The 20,678-nt window shown below is 41.8% G+C and overlaps 1 protein-coding gene across 2 annotated transcripts in view; it reads right to left on the bottom strand.

Annotated features, from left to right (window-relative positions):
- LTC4S (leukotriene C4 synthase) overlaps positions 1-19,791 on the bottom strand; it is a gene marked incomplete at its 3' end in the record, with an annotated part of 59,741 nt that extends 39,950 nt beyond the window's left edge. Inside the window, 1 exon segment of one of the 2 annotated variants that reach the window (XM_029583998.1) lies at positions 19,592-19,791. In XM_029583998.1, the coding sequence (XP_029439858.1) occupies positions 19,592-19,607 (16 nt within the window). 2 annotated transcript variants of the gene reach the window in all.
- Between the last annotated feature and the right edge of the window lie 887 nt (positions 19,792-20,678).

The following is a 20,678-nucleotide window of genomic DNA, read 5'->3' as shown; positions in this document are numbered from 1 at the left end:
ATATCGCTCATAATAATTAAGCCATACCAATAAAAAGAATACATTTTTCAAAACAGATGACCATACGATAATTTTACAAATTTTCCAAACTCCAAAACAATATTTAAAAACAGCTGAGACATCAAACAACCACCAATAATTAAAACTTCTAAGGAAACAAAAACACTACTCTCCATACCTGGAAACATTCGTTTCCAGTCCCCCTAAATCTGTCAGAAATTAGTTGGGGTGGAGGTGGGGAAATATAAACTCTCTCCTCTCTTTCACATAGACTCTCTCTCCCTCCCACCTACAATCACACACATGCCCGCTCATTCTCTTCCACCTGCAATCACACGCACTCTCTCACACGCGCCACACGCACAATCTCTCCCACACGCAGTCACATGCACGCTCTCTCTTCCAAATGCAATAATGCACGCTCTTACCCACATACAACTGCTTGCATGCACTCTTCCTGCATGCAGACATAAGCATGCTCTCCTTCTCCCACATGCAATCACATGCCCGCTTTCTACCGCACACAATCACACACGTTCTCTCTTTCCTCCACATGCAATCACACACGCATCTCTCTCCACATGTATTTGCAGGCACACTTTCTCCAACATGTACATTGCACATACTCCCTCCCCACCTGTAATCACACAGTCACTCTCCCCCACACGCACTCTCTTTCCCTCATATTTATACACCTACACATTCACTTTGATCTGCTGACACAATTTTACTTAAGGGCCTCTCTATATAGCTGGCGCATCCAGAAATTACCAGAGAAAAAGCCATCTATCTATTGGAATTCACTGCCCGTCTCTATTCAAATGCTATTATGTGAGAAAGCTTTTAAAAAATAAAAACAAGATTGGAAGACCTTCCGTTTTTAAAGAGGCTTTTGCTCTCTTTACAAATTAATCATGCTTCTCCCCTCAAACTGTCACTGATACTATTAAGGAGGCTCTTTCAACTGATGGATGTTGCAATTGAATAATTTGCAGATGATATACATTTAACTTGTGTCTCTATTCTTTTAAGTTATGTACTGACAATTTTGGTAACCTGCTTCGAAACTTGTTACGCTGCAGGCTATACATTTCTCAAAAAACTAAATTAAACACACCCACCCACGCCGGCTCACAACGCATGGACAGGCTGAGTCCTCCTCCTCTTTGGGCACCGTGGGATGAGCTTCACGGTGCCCTGTGGGCCTCAGTCTTCAGCCGCCAGCAGGATGAATTCTGCTAGAATCCACCAGATCCGCACCATCTCTTCCGCCACAGTGTGGCCCGCTGGATCGCGAGCGTACGGCAGCAGGAGTGGCCTCCTGCTCCCGCGGGGGCCGGTCTCGAAAGAAGAGCTGCTAGACTAGCCCGTGGCAGCACGAGGTGACATTTCGTTACACGAGACTCCTGCTGCCGGCATGGGCTGGGGGGTGGGCTGTATCGCCAGTCTGTAGCGATGCATACGTAGCTCGGGGCTTACCTGATTTGAATCGGCGGCATCTCCGCTGCCCCACGTCCTGCCACTAAAAGCGGCCTCCGGTGCCACTTGTGGCATGCGTGCCATAGGTTGCCATCGCCTGCAGTAATTCTTCCGTTCTAATGCAGGTGGACAGTTTATTATGGCACTGCGCCAGGATTTCCTACTGAAATACGAAACCAGGGCTTTTTTTTTACACATTTTTTCAGGGGGTACTTGCCACTACTGAGTACCGGCACCTTTTCCTCCAACTGCTTTTTCTACATTTCCCAAAAAAACCCAAAAAAAAAACCCAAACAAAAAAAGCATTATAGATCCTGACCGTGAGTACCAGCCAGAGTCGGCGCTTCAATCAGGCAAACTAGGCAGCCGCCGAGAGCACCAAGAATTTGGGGGCGGCAAATTCCAACCAGTGCGATGTCTAAAGGGGGCGCTGTACCAGAGCCAATACCATCAAAATAGGGAGTGCTGTGCTGGAGCCATTACTACTAGCAGTTACATTGGGGAACGGGGGCAAATGTCCAAACATTAGCCTAGAGCACTGAATATGCTTGCACTGGCCCTGGTACCAGCACATTTTTTTTTTCTTTTAACAGAATGATGCCACTCTATAAACCCTAAAATTAACACTCCCAAAACTCTTATTTAAGCAGGAAGTTTAATCCTACCATGCCAATGACCATAACATTATTCTTACTCTAATGCCGTGGTCTTCATCAGTCTTCAAATCCCCCAGAATCATCTGCTAAGGAGTTGCAGCCTTGCCCACTCACTTCCACAATTCTCCGCAGAAAGCAGGAGCAAGCCATAAGCGTGACAGCTGCAAGACAATCCTCAGACTTGCAAAAAAGTCCCTGAAATAATATGAAAGGTCCGCAACCTCGAACACAGAAATAAACTAACGCCGGGGGCTAATTCATTCTAAGCAGTATTCTTCTCAGAAGTCCATCTTATTACGTTAAATGTACTTGTCACATATACGAGAAGTTTAAAGAAGGCTGCCTGCCAAAAGATTAACAGTCGCAAGGTATCTAATTTAGCCACAGCAAAGGTACTGGGAAAAGCCTCTTTAAAACAAAATATAATACAGCCCAAAGGGTACTCACGGTTATCGATAGGATAGAGACAAATAAGCAATAATTAGAATACAGCCAGTCAGAACAGGCGAGTGTGACCACGAAATGGAAAAAGCAGAAGAAAACCATAGCTCCCGAGGAGAATCTGCCGTCACCTGGGAGTCAGGCCTGGGACAAGAGCTGCGCTGGATCCTCCATCTGCTCAGTCGCTGCTGCCCTGAGAATTACGGACCCTTTTTGGATCCTGAAAGTTAATTTCGTTCGTGTTTACTGTTATAAAGAATAAACAAGGGTAAACGAATAACAGAAGCATAAAAGTGGCCCACAAACCTCAAACACCCAAAAAGTAGTGAACATTTATATCTTTAGGTGCTTCTGACCCTCCATTGTAGAGCAGTGGAGGGCCATATGCTCCTTTCCCAAACATACGTGACATGTTCTATGGTATGTTTTATATCTGTTCTATCATTGTTATTTTATGTGAGGTTCTTAATGCTTTATTTTTATTTAATTATTCTTATTTAATTGTATTTGAGTAATTGGTCTGTTTTTTAGTTATTTTAATGATTTTATGATTTTTTATGTATTTTTGATTTATTCTATTTATATATGTTTACTTGTAGCCCCTGAGGCAGCCACTAGAATGTGGCGAAACTCTGCCTGAGTCGGGCAATTTTAATGAACACGTCTCCACCCAATAAAGATTTGGCAAAGATTTCTCTGGGCATCTATTTCTTTGTTGTTTCCACCACTGTAGAGGGCAGGTTTGTTCAGGGAGTTTGCGATATGGGGGGAATGGGGTAGACTTCAAACAGGCCTAGTTTTCCTTTGTATTCTCTGGACCGTATGAAGGATCTGGGGCTTTTGGGGGGATTCTAATACTAATAGTGCCGAGTATAGCTAGATCTCATTTGATGGTATTTGGGGTGCCCTGGCTGTGCTAAGTAGGGGGAGGCTGCAGCTTGTGCTGGGACAGCCTAGGATCTCCCCGCCTCGCTCTTCATCATCAGCTGGTTTGAACTTGGACGGTGGGAGGAGGGCAGGTTCAAGGGGTAATGTGGAGTGCTGCAGGTACGAGAGAGCCAATAGAGAGACAACATTTGGTCTCACTTAAATGGATTGAAAGGCAACTTTTTGGTGTTTTTATGTATTTATTTATTTTACAGGACACTCGTGCGTGTTACCGGCTGAACATGCAATATCGAGGAAGCGGGGTATCTCACATCTTCTGGGTGTACTAAACGCTGTGGCGTGGTTGTTCTTATTCATCAGAATGTATCTTTCTGCACGGAAAGTAGCCACTCCTATCCGGCTGGCCGCTATGTCTTAGTTAAAAGTAAATTGTTCAGCCGAATGGTTCTAACTGGCTTCAGTATATGCTCCAGATCAATGAGAACATAAGAACATGCCATGCTGGGTCAGACCAAGGGTCCATCAAGCCCAGCATCCTGTTTCCAACAGAGGCCAAAACCAGGCCACAAGAACCTGGCAATTACCCAAACCCGTTTTTTGGTACAGTCCATGACAGATGTCTTGGCTCTGGGCAATGCTCCTATCATTCCGGGTGGGGATTTAAATCGCATAGCACCTGCGACATGTGACAAAAGTTGAAAGGCGGGGATAACGTGTTTCTAACACACAAGGGGTGGGCTTTCTATGTATGGATATTTGGCAGGCTCTGAATCCAGGGTCCAGAGATTTCACACATCTTGCTAGAGCACATAAGGCTGAATTTTAGGGACATTAATGATTTAATCCTTCCACTCATTCGGTTGCTTATCCTTTGATGGTTGGATATTGTGCCTTCTGTGATTTGCCCCCAAGACTGGAGAGCGCCACAGGCCAGCACAGCTCCAGAATCCTACTTTCCCACGTGAAGCCAGTGCAGCCAGGGCTGGTGCAAGGGTATTAGGTACCATGGGTGAATTTTAAGGTTGTATCCCCCCCCAGCCCCTCCCTCCCCACACACAATAATACATATTCCTAATAGTTTTTACATTTAAAAGTACATTCAACGTTGTCTTATGAGGTTAAAATATCACTTATAGCAAGTACGTTTTTTCCTGCACTGCTGTGGTACCAATCAGAAAATCATGCAAAATTAAAATAAAAAATAAACTTGGTCCATATTCCACTAAACCTATTGTTACACATCGAGTGTGGGCTTGGCTCTCGGAAAGCCTTGGGAAAACAATTACAATTATTATAGTAAACTTCCCATACAAACACATCGCTAACAGCCAGTATTCAAACAGTGACAATCATACCTATGAAAAGGCTGGGTTACAAATGTTACATCAGACCCTAACACCCCAATACACCTCCCATTTGGAAACCAGAACAAGCTAAGCTACTATAGATCTCAACACAGAAACTACAAGCCAGCAGAATCCCACAGCTCAACCACACACTCACCAAATACAGAATATAAAGAGAATCTAAAGTACAAACAGAAATGTGCTGACAAAACAAACAGAACTGGAAACCATAACAAGCCAGACTCTGTATGCAGTGTAACAATGGAAAAATAGAAACATTACAATTTGTCTGAAAAACTTTAAAAAATTTACAAAAATCCAATAACTTTTTTTTTTAAAAACAGCACACACAACAGATAATATGCAATAATTTAAACCAATAAAATTATATAAATCTCCTACTTTCTACACTTTTTAGTCACCCTGAAATTGTTCTAGAATAGTGAGGGTGCACAAATTTCCTACTCTTTCACCTGATAACATTCACAGACTCTCCCTCGCACTTGCCATTACATACTATATACATGCACCCTCGCACCCGCTCACACACGCACGCTCTCTCCCTCGCACCCGCTCATACACACACGCACGCTCTCTCCCTCGCACCCGCTCATACACACACACACACTCCCTCGCACCCGCTCATACACACACACACACTCCCTCGCACCCGCTCATACACACACACACTCTCTCCCTCGCACCCGCTCATACACACACACTCTCTCCCTCGCACCCGCTCATACACACACACACACTCCCTCGCACCCGCTCATACATACACACACACTCCCTCGCACGTTTCCCTTTTCTCTCTCCTCCCGTTGCTTCTGAATATATATTGAACAATATTACTTACATTAGTGGTCAGGAAGGTTGCAGCTGCTAGCCCTGGTGTGGGAAGAGATAGGCAGAAAGGCCCGATACAGGAATTTGCTGGCTGCCTCCCGTGGCAGAGAGAGAGTGATGGGGCCAATGTGAAGGAAGGCTGCGGTGGTGAGGGCAGGGGAGGCGGTGGGCAAAGCCGCAGGAAAGGAATGCAGGCCCGTGGAGCTGCAGGGGAAAAACAACATAAGAAGCAGAAAACCATGGAAGCACGGGAAAAGCATACAAACCCGAGCAAAGCTGCGGAGAAGCCTCGGGGGCGGATCTTGCTCTGCCAGAAGAGCTGCGGCTGCTCCACGCTGTCACACGACGGGCCTGCGAGGCTCCCGCTTGCTAGGCCAAGCCATCCCTGGTTATAAAAAACTAGGCCAAGGCATGAGCTGAGAGCAGTGAGTGCACAATCTTGAGGCATTCCAAGAGATAAAGGAGAGGGGGTAGAGTTTGGCAGGGCTGAAAGGCTGAAGAGAGATAAGAAGAAACCACAGAGATAAGCAGTGCAGATGAAGAAAGCTGAGAAAAGAGTTACAGGGTGGCTCATAGGATCAAACCGCTGAGGCAGAAAATGTCCATTTATGGGAAAATTAAAGATCAAGCTAAGTTTCACCTTACTAAAAGCAGTTTGTTCTCTGCTTGGCTCGGTTATGAAATCTCAGCATACTTAATTTCAGAAGACCCTACCGGTTACCATCACTGAATACATTCTCTGGAAAAAACTCCCCCCTCTTTAGATGTTGGCTGCTAATTTCCAATCAGAATGAGCCTGCTAAATAAATGAAATGGAGATTGAGAGTCCATACAGCACTTCTGCAATCTTTCACAAACAGATGCAATTAATAAGAGAATTGGAGCGGACTGGGAGGGAACCGGGGAAGCCCTACTCGTGTCGCAGCACGTCGCTTTTTAAAATCCGGCCCCGCGTGCGCGAGTCGCAGTCCATCCGCACACGCGGACGTTAAAATCTGGTAGGCACCCGCGCGCAGATATTGTATTTTATAACATGCATGGGTCTTACAAATCGACCCCTTTATGCACAGAAAACATGGTTATGTGCATTAATCATGTTACCTGCTATTAAGTTCGCTTAGAGAATAGCCACTGCCATTAGCAATGGTTACATGGAATAGACTTAGTTTTTGGGTACTTGCCAGGTTCTTGTGGCCTGGATTGGCCACTGTTGGAAACAGGATGCTGGGCTTGATGGACCCTTGGTCTGACCCAGTATGGCATTTTCTTATGTTCTTATGTTTATTGTGCACTCTGCCTTGTCTTTGTGCACATTTTTTCTTTTTAACTCCTGATGCATTAGCATTATCAGCTTATTACACTGAGTTTTTAAAAATTTAGCTTGTGTTAGGAAACCATGTAATGAATTTCACCACAGTTTTAATTCTGTTTTGTTTTGCTTTTTACATCCTTCTCCATATTAAAAAACTAAAAAAGAAGAAAGATCAATGTATTTATTGATATATTAGTTGCTTCATTTCATAAGAGCTCTAGGTACTGTACCAGATAAAATTAATACCAACAAATAAAGCATTAAGCAAACAGAATAAAGACATAAATCTACAAGTGCAATCGAATTTCTCAGAGTATAAGAATGTATTAATAACAAGATTAAGATAAGAGACTAACACAGCAGCCATGCTACTGGCGAGTCTACTTGAATGCAACAACATTTTAAAAATAATTAAAGGTGATACCTTTTTATTGGACTAACTTCATATATTTCTTGATCAGTCTTTGGGAATTATTATTCCCTTCCTCAGGTCACAACAGAATGAGCACAAAAATGACATCAACAGAAAATATCATTGAATATAAAAGGCATTCTAATGATAGTAAGAAGGTGACAACCAGTATAATTTTACAGCTCATAATGGGTTAAGAAACCTGGGTCTTCGATCAGACACCTCGGAACTAAACAAAAAAAAAAATTAAAATAAAAGATAACATGGTATATTCAAAACTCATACTCTGGATCATTTTTTAATTTTCCTTGAATTCTCCCAATCATAAGGTCATCGATGGAGTAGTTTAGTTTTTAAAGTGTGGCCTGGTCCACCTCCACGGAGCAGGTGTCGGAGGTTAGGACTCTGGCCTTTAAGGTCGGACCTGTCTCACCATTTTCTGCACAGAATAACATGCACTACATTAAAGGAGACACACGAGGGGGATCCCCTTGTGCCGAATGTCCCTCTCGTGTGCGTGATCGTGGGGCTCCTGGGTTATATGCTGGCTTAGCTGGCAGGGATAGGAGTCCCTTTTTTCTTTCAGTCAGAAGCTTGCTCTTTACTAATTCTTGCAAATAGAGTAGTAGTAGCTGAAAAAGGCCAGAACTAGTGGCACAGGAAATATTGATTTCTGTGCTTCATCCTCCAAGAGTAGTGACTAAAGGTCTTAGGGTCAGATTCCCCAGTTTCCTGTGCCAATTTGGCATTAAAATTGAAAACCATAGTTTGTTTTTAAACCATATTTAAACTACATTCAAAGAAAGTATGTAGCGAATACAAAAATCAACACTTTATCAAGTTAAGCCAGGTAAGTTAAAAACTTGGGTTAAATATTTGTTTGGTATTTTAATTGGGCAACCATCACATTTTACATTTTCTTGAGAAATTCCTAGTCATCCTTCCGAGTAGATGAGCTTATCTGTGCTGAAAACGCCCCCAATATCCTCAGTTTGTCATGCTGTTGATTACCAAGAAAGATATGTGCATGTATATTAGAGACCTAGATAAGACAGAAAAAGGATCTGAATCAACAGAAGTCTGAAACTAGTCAGCAGTATTGCCAGTCATCAAGGCATCTATGGCTTGAAATCAATGCTCTCTGCACCTGCTGTGAGGGATCAGCAATTGCAGACTTCCCAAACACCAGGTTCCTTGTAAAAGGCTTATAATTGGCCACATATACAGGTGCAAGAACATTTGTATGAAAGATAAAATTCTTCTCTACAGACATCACTCCATCCAGGAATTATATCAAAATTATCTTTGGTATGATAAAGATTTAGGAGATCTTTGAGGGATCAAACATTCTGACTGCTTTCTCTGTCCAACTTCACCTCTCCCCATCCACTTCAGAACAGGGGGAAAGTGGGTGAACGGCAGAAGGTTCCCTGCAGGCTGTTTTAGGCTGGAGTAGAAGCAGAGAGAGAGAGCTGAGACTGAAAAAAGGGAAGCACTCTGAATATTTCTTCAGAAGATTGCACTACAAATGGTGAAAAGCTCTCAAGAATGTTGATTCTATAGCAGATTGTAAAATATGCAGCAACAAGTCGTGCGCTTTCTCCCGAGGCTAGGGGCTCTGGGTTGTATGTGACGATGAGGGGATACTCACATTATAGTTTTCCCTTCTTTGTACTGCAGTGGGATTTTCCAGAGAGTTCTAAGTAAAGAAGCCTTCTTCTTGCAGATGATTTTAGGAGTGTAGCCTTTTATTTGAAGGATTCAGTCAGGTTTTTGAGGTGTTCACCCCTCTCGCTTGGGTCAGCACATATATGAAGATTCCAGGTGGCTTGGCTGTGTGTAATGCACTTTTTTTTGGTATGCCAAGGGTGGAAACTGGAACTGTGAAGGTAGCTGCACCTGTCACCGAGTTTCCTGTCTGCAGATGTTTTTAGATGGCCATTGTCGATAGAAAATATGTTCGCAATTCTGTGTGTAGTTCATTTTGACTCGCACCGAAAGATGATGTCCATTAAAGGAGATGTGAAATTGTTTTCTGGCCTCTTCTCCCTCGGTCCAAATCATAAACATGTCATTAATATGCCGGTAATATTTGAAGGGTCAAGTCTTCGGCAGGGCAAACCACAATGCGACCACAAGATCCCATGATCACTCACATGGGAAAAAGATATTCAACGTAAGGGGATCCTACTCTGCTGCTCCTCTGAAGTAGTGCACCGGTGAGGCAGGCCAGGCATTAAAGGCAAGAGTCAGTTCATACTGTAAGCCAGACACTAAATCAAATGACTACCGAGAAAACCACGGCAACGCCTCCATCGGGGAGCACGTTTCAGACCCAAATCACTACATCAATGACCTTAGGGTCAGGAGAATTAAAGGAAAAATTAAAAACAATCCAGGAATATATATAAGGCTTTGGAAGTAAAAATATTGACTCCATTTTTCACAATTCTAAAGTGTCTGATCAAAGACCTAGATTAAAAAAGAAAAAAAAATTTAAAGTTTTACAACTTTTCCAGAAAGTTAGAAGTCGCTAATATACCTCTTCTCCTTAATCGGTGTATTCCATAAAGTAAGGCCTACGTAAGAGAACCCATTTCTGAGTACATACATATTTAGCCTTAGTCGGGAGCAGGAAGAGTTAAAAGGGTGTGGCCAGCTGAACGATGCTCTTCTACGTCTAGATACATTTAATTCGTTTTTCAAGTATTAAAGGCCCGCACCACAAATCACCCTAAGCCACTAACCACATAATTTTAAAGCGAATTCTCGAGGCCATGGGAAGCTGATATAGCTTTTCTAATGCAAGCGAGACACGTTCACACATTTTTATGATCTATAAAATCCTAATGAAAAAATAGTGAACTAATGCGCGATCATATATATAAAGTGGTAAATCCACAATGCATCAGATCGGTAATGTAATAAGTCACTTTAGATAGAATCATTGCTCATGCTTTAATGATGCACTATCAACAACAAACCTTCACCGTTGGAAAGAAATCAGTAGAACTAGGGGTCACGAAATGAAACTCCAAGGAGGACGACTCAGAATCAAAGTCAGGAAATATTTTTTCACAAAGAGGGTGGCGGATGCCTGGAATGCCCTTCCGGAGAAGGTGGTGGAGACAAAAACAGTAAAAGATTTCAAAGGGGCATGGGAGAAACACTGTGGATCTCTTAAAGCCAGAGGATGGGAATGAAGAGAAGAGCACATGGGGGTAACTTTCAGGTGTGGCGGTTACTACTCTTAACCAATAAGCCTTTATGTTGAGGCATCATCATTGCTCTCTGCTTCAACAGCAGGGGGGAAAAGAGGAAAAGGGGAATTAGATTCAGACAGCAACCGAAAAGGACATTGAATTGCACAGACTGGGAAAACAAATAAGCATGGGAGTAACTTACTGATATGGCAGTTACTACGCTTAACCGATAAGCCTTTATGCTGTTGATGCAACTCCAACATTGCTCTCCGCTTCAATGGCAAGATTCAAAACAGCAATCAACAAGGGCCCTGACTTTGATGGTCTGGGAAACCGATAATCATAAAGGTGATTTGTATGGCGCATTAATTACTACCATAAGCTTGCTGGCCAGACCGGATGGACCGTTTGGGTCCATCTCTGCCGTCATTTCTACATTTCTATGTTTAGTTCATCACTTTCTCATTATGACGGTCGTGATCCACGGTGGTGTTGGAATTGAATTTTGGGAGATGGATATTCAGGTTTATTTTATATAGATTTTATACATATTTAAGCCCAGCAAGTTCAATGTCCAAGATAACTCCCAGGATCTTGACTTCTGATTTTTACCTGTAACAAAAGTTCATTTAGGAAAAAAAAATATGGGGAATTCAAATGCCATACTGAGCTTCCTCACCCAAAATAGTTAAAATTTTGGAAGGATTCAAAATCAGCCTAGGCTCTCACATTCATTCCTTTAATGCAACGAGACACTTAGAAAATGATGCTCATTTTTCAAAAAAGAAGCCAAGTTCAGACTTACAGAACTGGCATGGCTCTCTCCTGCATGCTGTGTCAATGGAATAAATGCCAGCTCTGAAGCATTGAATGAGCCCAATAGCTGTAAAGGTAAAATGACATCTTGTACAAACTTTCTAGAGATTGTTTAAGATGTTTCCAATAGGATGTAGATCATAGCCAAAATATTGTCAAAGCACTTGGCTATAGATGAGAATATCTTCCTTTGGTTTTCTGCCCTTACCTTCACATAGCCAAAGACCAGGAAGAGAATGTCAACATGGGACAGTTTGAGCCAGGGTGGGAGCAGCTATTTTAATTTATTTCCAAAGAGAACAAGGTTTTCCAAAGGAAAACTACTGCATTAGCATTTAATTATGATAAACTATGTAAATATGCTTGAATAAAACTAAAAGAAGCAATTCACAACATTATAACTTGCAAAAGGCATGGCTGTTTAAAATTACCATCCTCCAGGCCCAGACAAAATGTATTCCATGCATTAAAAAAGGTAGAAGGAAAACCAAATAACTGCAAAGAAGCTTGCCACAGACAAAAATACATTTTTTTTCAAGTACATTTGAAACAAAGTCCGTGAGAGAATTGATTGGGCCACTAGATTCTTTTAGATTTAGATTTTTTTTTTTATTCCGCTTTTCGGATCTTCAAAGCAGATTACATTCAGATTCTGTAGGTATTCCCTATCCCCAGAGGGTTTACCATCTAACAGGCTGCTGCTATATCGTGTGCTGAGCCTCCAAGAAAAAATGTTTTCTTAAAATTCTTTATACTTGCAATAAACCGTCCGTGTGTAATGACTCAAAGTCCCGTGACCCATCTCTTCTTATACTGACAATATACTTATAAAGTGCTGTTATACACATTCCACACAAAAAGCGTGTCACTTCACTTTAGGAGTATATTGTCGATCCCCTAAGTTCTACAATTTTCTTTCCAAAGGAAAAGGTTTGAAGATTGTGCATCATTAAAACCTTTCAAGTATCTGAAGGTATTTATCAATATCTCCCCTGAACCACCTCTCCTCCAGGGTGTACATATTTAGATCATTCAGCCTCTCCTCTTAGTCTTCCGATACAGACCCCACACCATTTTGTTCTCCAGAACTGAATACAATACTCCATGTGAGGCCTCACCAAAGTCCAAGGGTATTATCACCTCCTTTTTCCTACTGGTTATTCTTCTCTCTATGCAGCCCGGCATTCTTCTGGCTTTAGCTATCGTCTTATCTCGTTGCTTCGCTGTCTTCCGAGCGCCAGACACTATTAGCCTTTCACCCCCACCGTATACAGCTCTTTTGGATTACCGCACCCCAGATGCAGGACTCTGCACTTGACATTGAATCCCAGCTGTCTAATCTTTGACCACTCTTCAAGCTTTCTTAAATCCCTTTTCATTCTCTCTACCCCTTCAGGTGGGTTCACTCTGTTACAGATCTTAGTATCATCTGCAAATAGACACCTTTACCTTCTATCCCTTCCCACAATGTCGCTCACAAAAGATATTGAACAGAGCCAGTCCCAACACCGATCCCTGTGGCACTCCGCTTAACACGGTTCTCTCTTCAGAGTAGGTTCCATTTACCATTACACGCTGTCTCCTATCGATCAAACAGTTTGTAATCCACTCCACCGCCTGGCTGCTCACTCTCAAGCTCCTCGTTTTATTCACAAGCCTTCTATGCGGGACCGTATCAAAAGCTTTTCTGAAATCTAAGTTGATCACATTGAGCGTTCTTCTCCTTGATCCAGTTCTCTTGTCACCCAATGAAAAACATCAATCTGATTTGTCTGGCAGGACCTTCCCCTACTACCAGGTTCAGCAACCCACCGGATTAGATAGTTCATTCACTCTCCTTTCCTTCAGCCAGCGTCTCCATTAATTTTCTCGCCACCCAGGTGAGGCTAACCGGCCTGGAGTTTCCAGCCTCCTCTCTGCTACCACTCTTGAAAAGGGGGACCACCACCGCTCTTTTCCAATCCCTCAGTACCACTTGAACAGGTTTTTCCGTGCACTTTGAGTGCATAAACAAAGGCACTGTGAAACTGAAGGCTGTAATAAATCAGGTGACCGAGTAAAGAATAACAAATCACTGGGACCCAGAGTTCTGAAGGAACTCAAACATGACATTGCAGACCCAACATTTAAAACAGCCAGAGTACCTGAAAACTCTAAGGTGGCCAATGTGACACCAATTTTTAAAAGGGGCTCCTGGAAAACATAGATTGGGGAGAACCTGATGTTGGCACCAGGCAGAAGAGTAGAAGCTAACCTAAAAAACAAACTTACTAATCACATAGACAGACATGGGTTAATGGGAGACAGTCAATGTTTTGTTTTGATTGAAATCTTGCCTTACCAATGTACTAGATTTTTTTAAAAGATGTAAATAAAGTGAACTGGCTGATATAGTGTATGTGTCAGAAAGCATGTGACAAAGTCCCCTAAGAGAGTGTCCTCCATAAATTGAGAGGTCATGGAATGGAGGCAGTATCCTATTGTGGATTGGCAATTAAATAAAAGACAGGAAACAGAGGGTAGGACCAAAAGGTTAGTTTTCCAAATGGAGAAAGGTCACTATTATTGGAGTAACCTTTATTGAGTCATGTGCAATTTAGTGTATTCATCAATGATCTGGAAGAGAGAACAGCAAGTGAGGTGACCATGATAGACGGTGTTAGGTTCTATCTTAGCAGTTACCACCCAGGAACGAGATCTAGGCATCATTTGTTTTGAGTGTTTTATATATCATCGTTCCATGTGAGAATTCACTAGTTCACAACGGTGTACAGGGTTGACACAAACATAAGATGAATTCCAAAGTTAGGCAAGCACACGGGTGAACAGGGTAAACATTCTAAAGCTAAGAGTGTACTTCAAAGACACAATTACTGGATTATAGGGGGGTGAGAAAAAGGGAGGTATTTTTCAGGACAAATAGTCATACTGGATAATACATTGAAATCATCAGCTCAGTGTGCTGTGGCGGTCAAAAAAGCCAAAACAATATTAGGAATTATTAGGAAGGGAATGGTGAATAAATAAGAATGTCATAATGCCTCTATATCGCACCATGATGAGCTATAGAGGCACATCTCAAAAAAAGATATAGTAGCACTGGAGAAGGTACAGAGAAGAACAAAATGTAAAGAGGATGGAATGGCTCCTCTATGAGGAAAGGCTAAAGAGGTTAGGGGCTGTTCAGCTTGGAGAAGAGACAGCTGAGAAGGGATAAGATAGAGGTCTAGAACGTGTAAATGTGAATCGGTTATTTACTGTTACAGATAATAAAATGACTATGGGGCACTCCATGAAGTTAGCAAGCATTTGACAAAGTCAAATGCTTGCTAACTTCATGGAGTCAAATCCGATAAAATTCTTCTTCGCTCAATGCACAACTGAGCTCTGGAATTTGTTGCCAGAGGATGTGGTAAGGACAGTTAGTGTAGTTGGGTTTAAAAAAGGATTTGGATAAGTTTCTGGAGAAGTGCTTAAACTGCTAGTAATAAAGTGGACTTAGAGAATAACCACTTCTAATACTGGCATTAGTAACACGAGATCTATTTCTTATTAGTACTATTATATATTTCTGCTGTGTTTGATACGCTTGATCATAAAATCTTAATATCTACGCTTCAATCTACTGGGGTACAAAACACTGTCTTGAATTGGTTTCACCAGTTACATTACTGACCGTAGTTGTCAAATTAACATTGGATCATGTTCTTCTCAATTCTACACGCAATCTTCGGAAGTCCCACGAGGGTCCTCCCTCTCACCTATACTATTTAATATATATCTAATTCCACTTTGTCAAATCCTATCAGCTTTAAATGTACAATTTAAGATCTATGCGGATGATATACAGATCTTCGTCCCATATAAAACATCATGGTCAGATACACTTTCCCCGATTCAAATCTATATCAAAACCATTCAGCAATGGCTTAGTCATAGTAGCTTACACTTAAAAATGCAAAAACCACAAAAATTCTATTTTTAAGTGTTATTGAAAATCCGATTTATAGTCCACCATCCCATACAATAGGAAATGATAGGATTCCAATTAACAAAGTGGCTCGTAAGCTAGGAGTTCAATTAGATACAAATTTATCCTTAACATATTTCCAATACTGTTAAAAATTCATTTTACAAATTACACATCTTGAAATGTCTAAAACCTTTACTATTTTCATCAGCTTTCCAAACAGTTCTTCAATCTTTACTTTTTTCTAGCTTAGACTACTGTAATGGTTTATACTTGGGCCTCCAAGATTCCGCAACCAGGCCATTACAAATGGTTCAAAATGCAGCAGCTCGGCTACTAACTGGCATATCGATGAAAAATCATCTCACTCCTATTCTATATAAATTACATTGGCTCCCACTTAAATACAGAATCAAATACAAAATATTGTCTTTATTACATATGCTTATCAATACTCAAGACTCCATATGGTTGTGTACTTCCTTACGACTTTACAGACCATCCAAAAATTTACGATCCTTAAATAAAAACCTGCTTGAAGTCCCTACAGTTCGGCTGGCTAGACTAAACATTACAAGTGAAAGAGCATTCTCAGTGGCAGGCCCTATAATGTGGAATTCTCTCCCAAATGACTTGAGAACAATCTCCAGCAGTAAAGAATTTAAAAAGGCTTTAAAAACACACCTCTTCAAAGAAGCTTTTGCAACTGTGATTTCAAACCATTAATAATCAGGCACACTATTTTGTCATTTCACATTTAGAAAAAAATTAAAAACCTGGCTATTCGCCCAAGCATTTCCTTGAAGAAACTATCTGGTAACCCACACGGTCCAACACCCATCAGTAGCGCCTGGTTTTTTTTTCCGCCTCACAAAGAAACTGTTTTCCGGTTAATTTACGCTCTCTTGTAACTCGCCTTATCGACTTATTTAAACAGTAACTCGCCTTTTTGACTTCACTGTAAATATAGTATTTATTGTATATAATTTTACCATGTTCGCAACTGCTTTCTACTTACATGCGCTGCTCTCCAATTAGAAATTGTTAATCTTTCCCTTTACTTTTCTTCAAAAGCCTTGTTATACATTCCCTGTTGTAATGTAACTTTTGCTTTCAGAGTTTACTGGTTTAACCCCTAGTTTATTGTAAACCGGTACGATAAGACCTTGTCTTGAGCATCGGTATATTAAAAGAATTTAAATAAACTAGAGAGAGTTGTGTAATTTAGTAAAGTTTTTCGATTCTTTTGGTTTTTTTTTTTTGGTTTTTTTTTTTTTTTTTTTTTAAAGAAAATGGATTTTATTAGTGAGTTTAGTTATAGATGTACTAGACATCAGATTAGCAAAGGTTTGATTACAATATTGTATTTTTCTCTTAACTTTCTATTTATTTTATTTGCATTTTATTTTACTAGAAATATTCGGGTTCTAGTCTGGTCTATTCTTGTTTTATGATTGATTTACTATAGCTCTATTTTATAGTATGTTATATTATTTTACTTTTATATTTTATTTTTCTATTTAATTTTATACTGTAAACCGTTTTGATCAATTATATATTGTTAAAGACAGTATAGAAATATTTTAAATAATTATATTTAATGTTTAGGTACTTTCCAGATACTTGTGACTTGGATTGGCCACTGTTGAAAACAGGATGCTGGGCTTGAAGGACCCTCTGTTTGACCCAATATGGCAACTTATGGTTTTAAATTTGCATTTGACACAAAATTGATGGTTTTGTTAAAACAGCGGTGGATTGTGAAGAACTGCAGAAAGATATTTCTGACACTAGAAGACTGAACATCTAAATGGAAGATGCATTTTATTTCCTTTTTTTTTATGTGGACAAGAGCATTGTAATGGAGGTAAGGAAATATAATATCAACTACAGGTACACAGTGTTGGATTCCATATTAGAAGTCACCACCCAGGAATAAGACCCTAAAGTCCTTGTGGAAAATACTTTGAGATCTTTGGTTCAGTATGCATTGGTGGTCAGCAAATGCAACGAGAATGTTAGGAAATAATTGAGAAGCAATAGAGAACAAAACTGAGAATATCAAAATGCCCTTGTATCGAGTCATGATGCGACCACACCTTAAGCACTGTTTTGTTGTTCTGGCCACCCCATCTCAAAAAAAGACATAATGGATTTAGAAAAGATACAAAGAAGGGAAACAAAAATAATGGAGAAATAAGATGAGGACTCTTTAGCTTGGAAATGAGATGACAGAGGATATGATTGAGACTTATAAAATCATGAGTGGGGTGAAATAGGAACAGGATGCTGGGCTTGATGGACCCTTGGTCTGACCCAGTATGGCATGTTCTTATGTTCTTAACATTAGGACTAGGGGATACTGACAGATTTAACACAAATCATAGGATTTTTTTTTTTACTCAGCCATGTAATCTGTTGCCAGAGGATGTGGTCAAGGCAATCTGCACAGCAGGGTTCAAAAGAGGGATGAACAAATTCCTGAAGGAAAAGTCCATAGACTTGGGGAAAGCCAGCATCTAATGCAGGGAGTGAAATAGATCAACTGTTTAGGGTCTGCTGAGTACTTGTGACCCAGGCTAGCCACTGTCCAAGCCAGGATACTAGGCTTAATGATTCTTCGCCTGACTCAGCGTATGGCACCATTTATGTATTAATGTTCCTTGCTTAAAATGGCTGGATGCCTTGATTACGTGAGTTCTAAATAAAGGGATTAAAAAAAAAAAACCCACAAGAAACAAATACATGCCTTTTGTAGTATAAATAGCATTTTGAGAAGTTGAAATGATATTGAAGGAAGTAACTTACTAACATGAAAAAGATATAGTTTGTCATTGAAGAGGCACCTCATACTCACTTATTCAGTGCTGGAATATAGTGCTACACACTCACACAAGGAGAAAACTGCAATAGTCAGTTTCTACCCCAGTCTTACTTCTTCCATCTCCCTACTGGGATAACAAGGCAGAAAGGAAGGTTTAGAAGGCACCCAGAAAATAACCCCAGATTCCAGCGATTTTTGTTTCTTATTTTCATTTATCAGTGCCTCGCTCTATGAGCCTTATATTCAGTGAGGTGGGGGGGGGGGGGGGGGTTTCTTTATCTACAGGGAAAAGGTCTTTGTGAATAAGGCCCTGTACCTTACCACCATACACTTAATGGGGGGGGGGCAGCTCTGAGCTTGACAGTTTGCAACGGCACCGAGAGAAAAGGTTTCCACCGAATCATTGTAAATACGATTCCCTGCCTGTTAGAGTGGAACTACAGCCTTCAAATGGTTGTTGTGTGCTTTCTTCACCCCCCCCCCCCCCTTTCAAATATAAGTAAAGTCCATTTCAACTTTCCCACAAACTGTATGCTGAAAACACGTTCAAACGTGGACATCAAAATCCCTCAAGAACCTCCTCCTCATCCATTTAATGTTCCCTTCAAAACTAAAAGCAAAGATACAATTTTAAGCTCTGCGAGCTTATCCATTTTACAAGTCAACAAACTCAATGACATTTACAAAAACGGGTTTCAAGCAAATCCAATCGGTCTCAGCTCAGCGAGGAATACAATTGTGTCTTGAGCCAAGAGAGAGCTCAGCACCTGCCATGGCCCAGAACGGAGCCACCGGGGCTGATGCCTGCAGCAGGGACCCCGCAGCCCTCTTACCTTGCTCCAGCACCCCGAGCACCGTGACGGTAGCCAGAAGGGCGATCTGCTGCAACATGCTGCAGGCTCCGGCTCCTCGCCGCCTTTCAGACTCGGCCACTCGCCTCCCCTGGAGCTGGAGACGGGCCCCTCCCCCCCCCCAGGGGGCGCAGCCACCTTCAGTCCCCTCCCCTCCCCGATCGATGCCGTGTCGGCCAGCCAGGAGGCACGCACTCGGGATTTCTTCCTCAGGGCCAAGCGAAAAGGGACCGTGCCCGGTTTATCGAGGACCTAACCACAGCTCCTGCAGCAGCGCGGCTTTTGTACATCGGTTCCCCCCCCTGCCGCGTCTCGCACACTGCACGCCTAAGATTGCTACACACTTGCTTAATTTTTTATGTACCCCTTATATAAATTAGGTTACTCCAATTTGAATGTTTCCAGAAGCAGCTCCACTGGAAGAGTGTATCCGACTTTTAATATATAAAATAAACTCGGCATTTCGATTACTAAGCGGTTGTTACTCTTTCTGCTTTATGGATGTCTATTGCACATTGTTTAATGGACTGGTCTTATTACTTACCTTGGTGATCAGGCATGTGGTAAATGAAGCTTCTGGATGCTCCCAGGACCGATTTCCTTACCTCAAGTAGCTTGGCAGGATCAGGCCTAGAGAAGTCAAATTGATACCGTCAATAAAAGGACAGCTGCCCTCCGTTACAGGTCTGGGAGGAGAAGGAGCATGGTTGGAGGGCCATAGAAGATACTCTGCCTACCTTGATTCAATAACCCCCTTTTTTCTTTCTAGCATTGTGGGAAGATTCTGGTCCTAATGCTGGTTTTAGCTGAATCCTAACACTTCCCTTTGCTTTTTGTAGAACAGCAGCGGGGAGGGGAACCTGTCACTAAGGGCAGTTACAGCCCTGGCCACCTTGCTGGAGCATTTAGGCTGGATTTGGCCTTATATTTACTCCCTGTGGAAATATCAGACCCTAGCTAGAACCTTAAGAGACAACAGGAAGGCAGGTTTGTATAAGGTAAAGGAAGCAGGTCTGCTTTGAAAAGTAAAAATAGGGCATTATGATGGTAGCACCTGTTACTGGTAATACTAAACCCCCTGTAACTGATTTAGATTTTTTATTGACCAGACCTTCCCAAATCTGTCTGGGATGTCCTGCCCTCAGCCCTGTTACTGCTGTCAGCATTTCTCCGCCATCCCCCATCCAAAAGGTCAGCCAACAGCGAGCAGCGCATCTAAGACACAGACCCACCGTTTCCTAGGACAGGAATTAGAAAAGCCCGAAGCACTGGCAAACATTTATCTTTATATTAATACAAAATGTTTTCCATACCTGCTCGTTTTATCGCAGGAGGAAAAGGGATCTCAACTATCAGGGCTTAGGGACAAGATCTTGAGGATGGGGCGAGGCAAAGAAGAGGGTAAGAGGAGTGGGGAAAAGAGGTTGAAAGGGATCATAGGTAGAAAGGGAGGGAGGTTTCAAGTTTGGGAAATAGAATCCAATATCAAGGGAGGAAGGGGGATCTCCTTACCATGCTCTGGGGTCCTGCTCTCCCCCCTTACAGCCTTTTCTAATTTCACACACACCTGACACCTAATCGTTACCCCCAGCCAATCCCCCCCACACTCATTCCTCCCTCAGCACGTCCTA

This window comes from Rhinatrema bivittatum, chromosome 18 (assembly GCF_901001135.1).
Source record: "Rhinatrema bivittatum chromosome 18, aRhiBiv1.1, whole genome shotgun sequence".
In the NCBI taxonomy this organism is placed as follows: domain Eukaryota; kingdom Metazoa; phylum Chordata; class Amphibia; order Gymnophiona; family Rhinatrematidae; genus Rhinatrema; species Rhinatrema bivittatum.
Note: the sequence above shows the minus strand (reverse complement) of the source record. Positions and strands in the feature narration are given on the sequence as shown.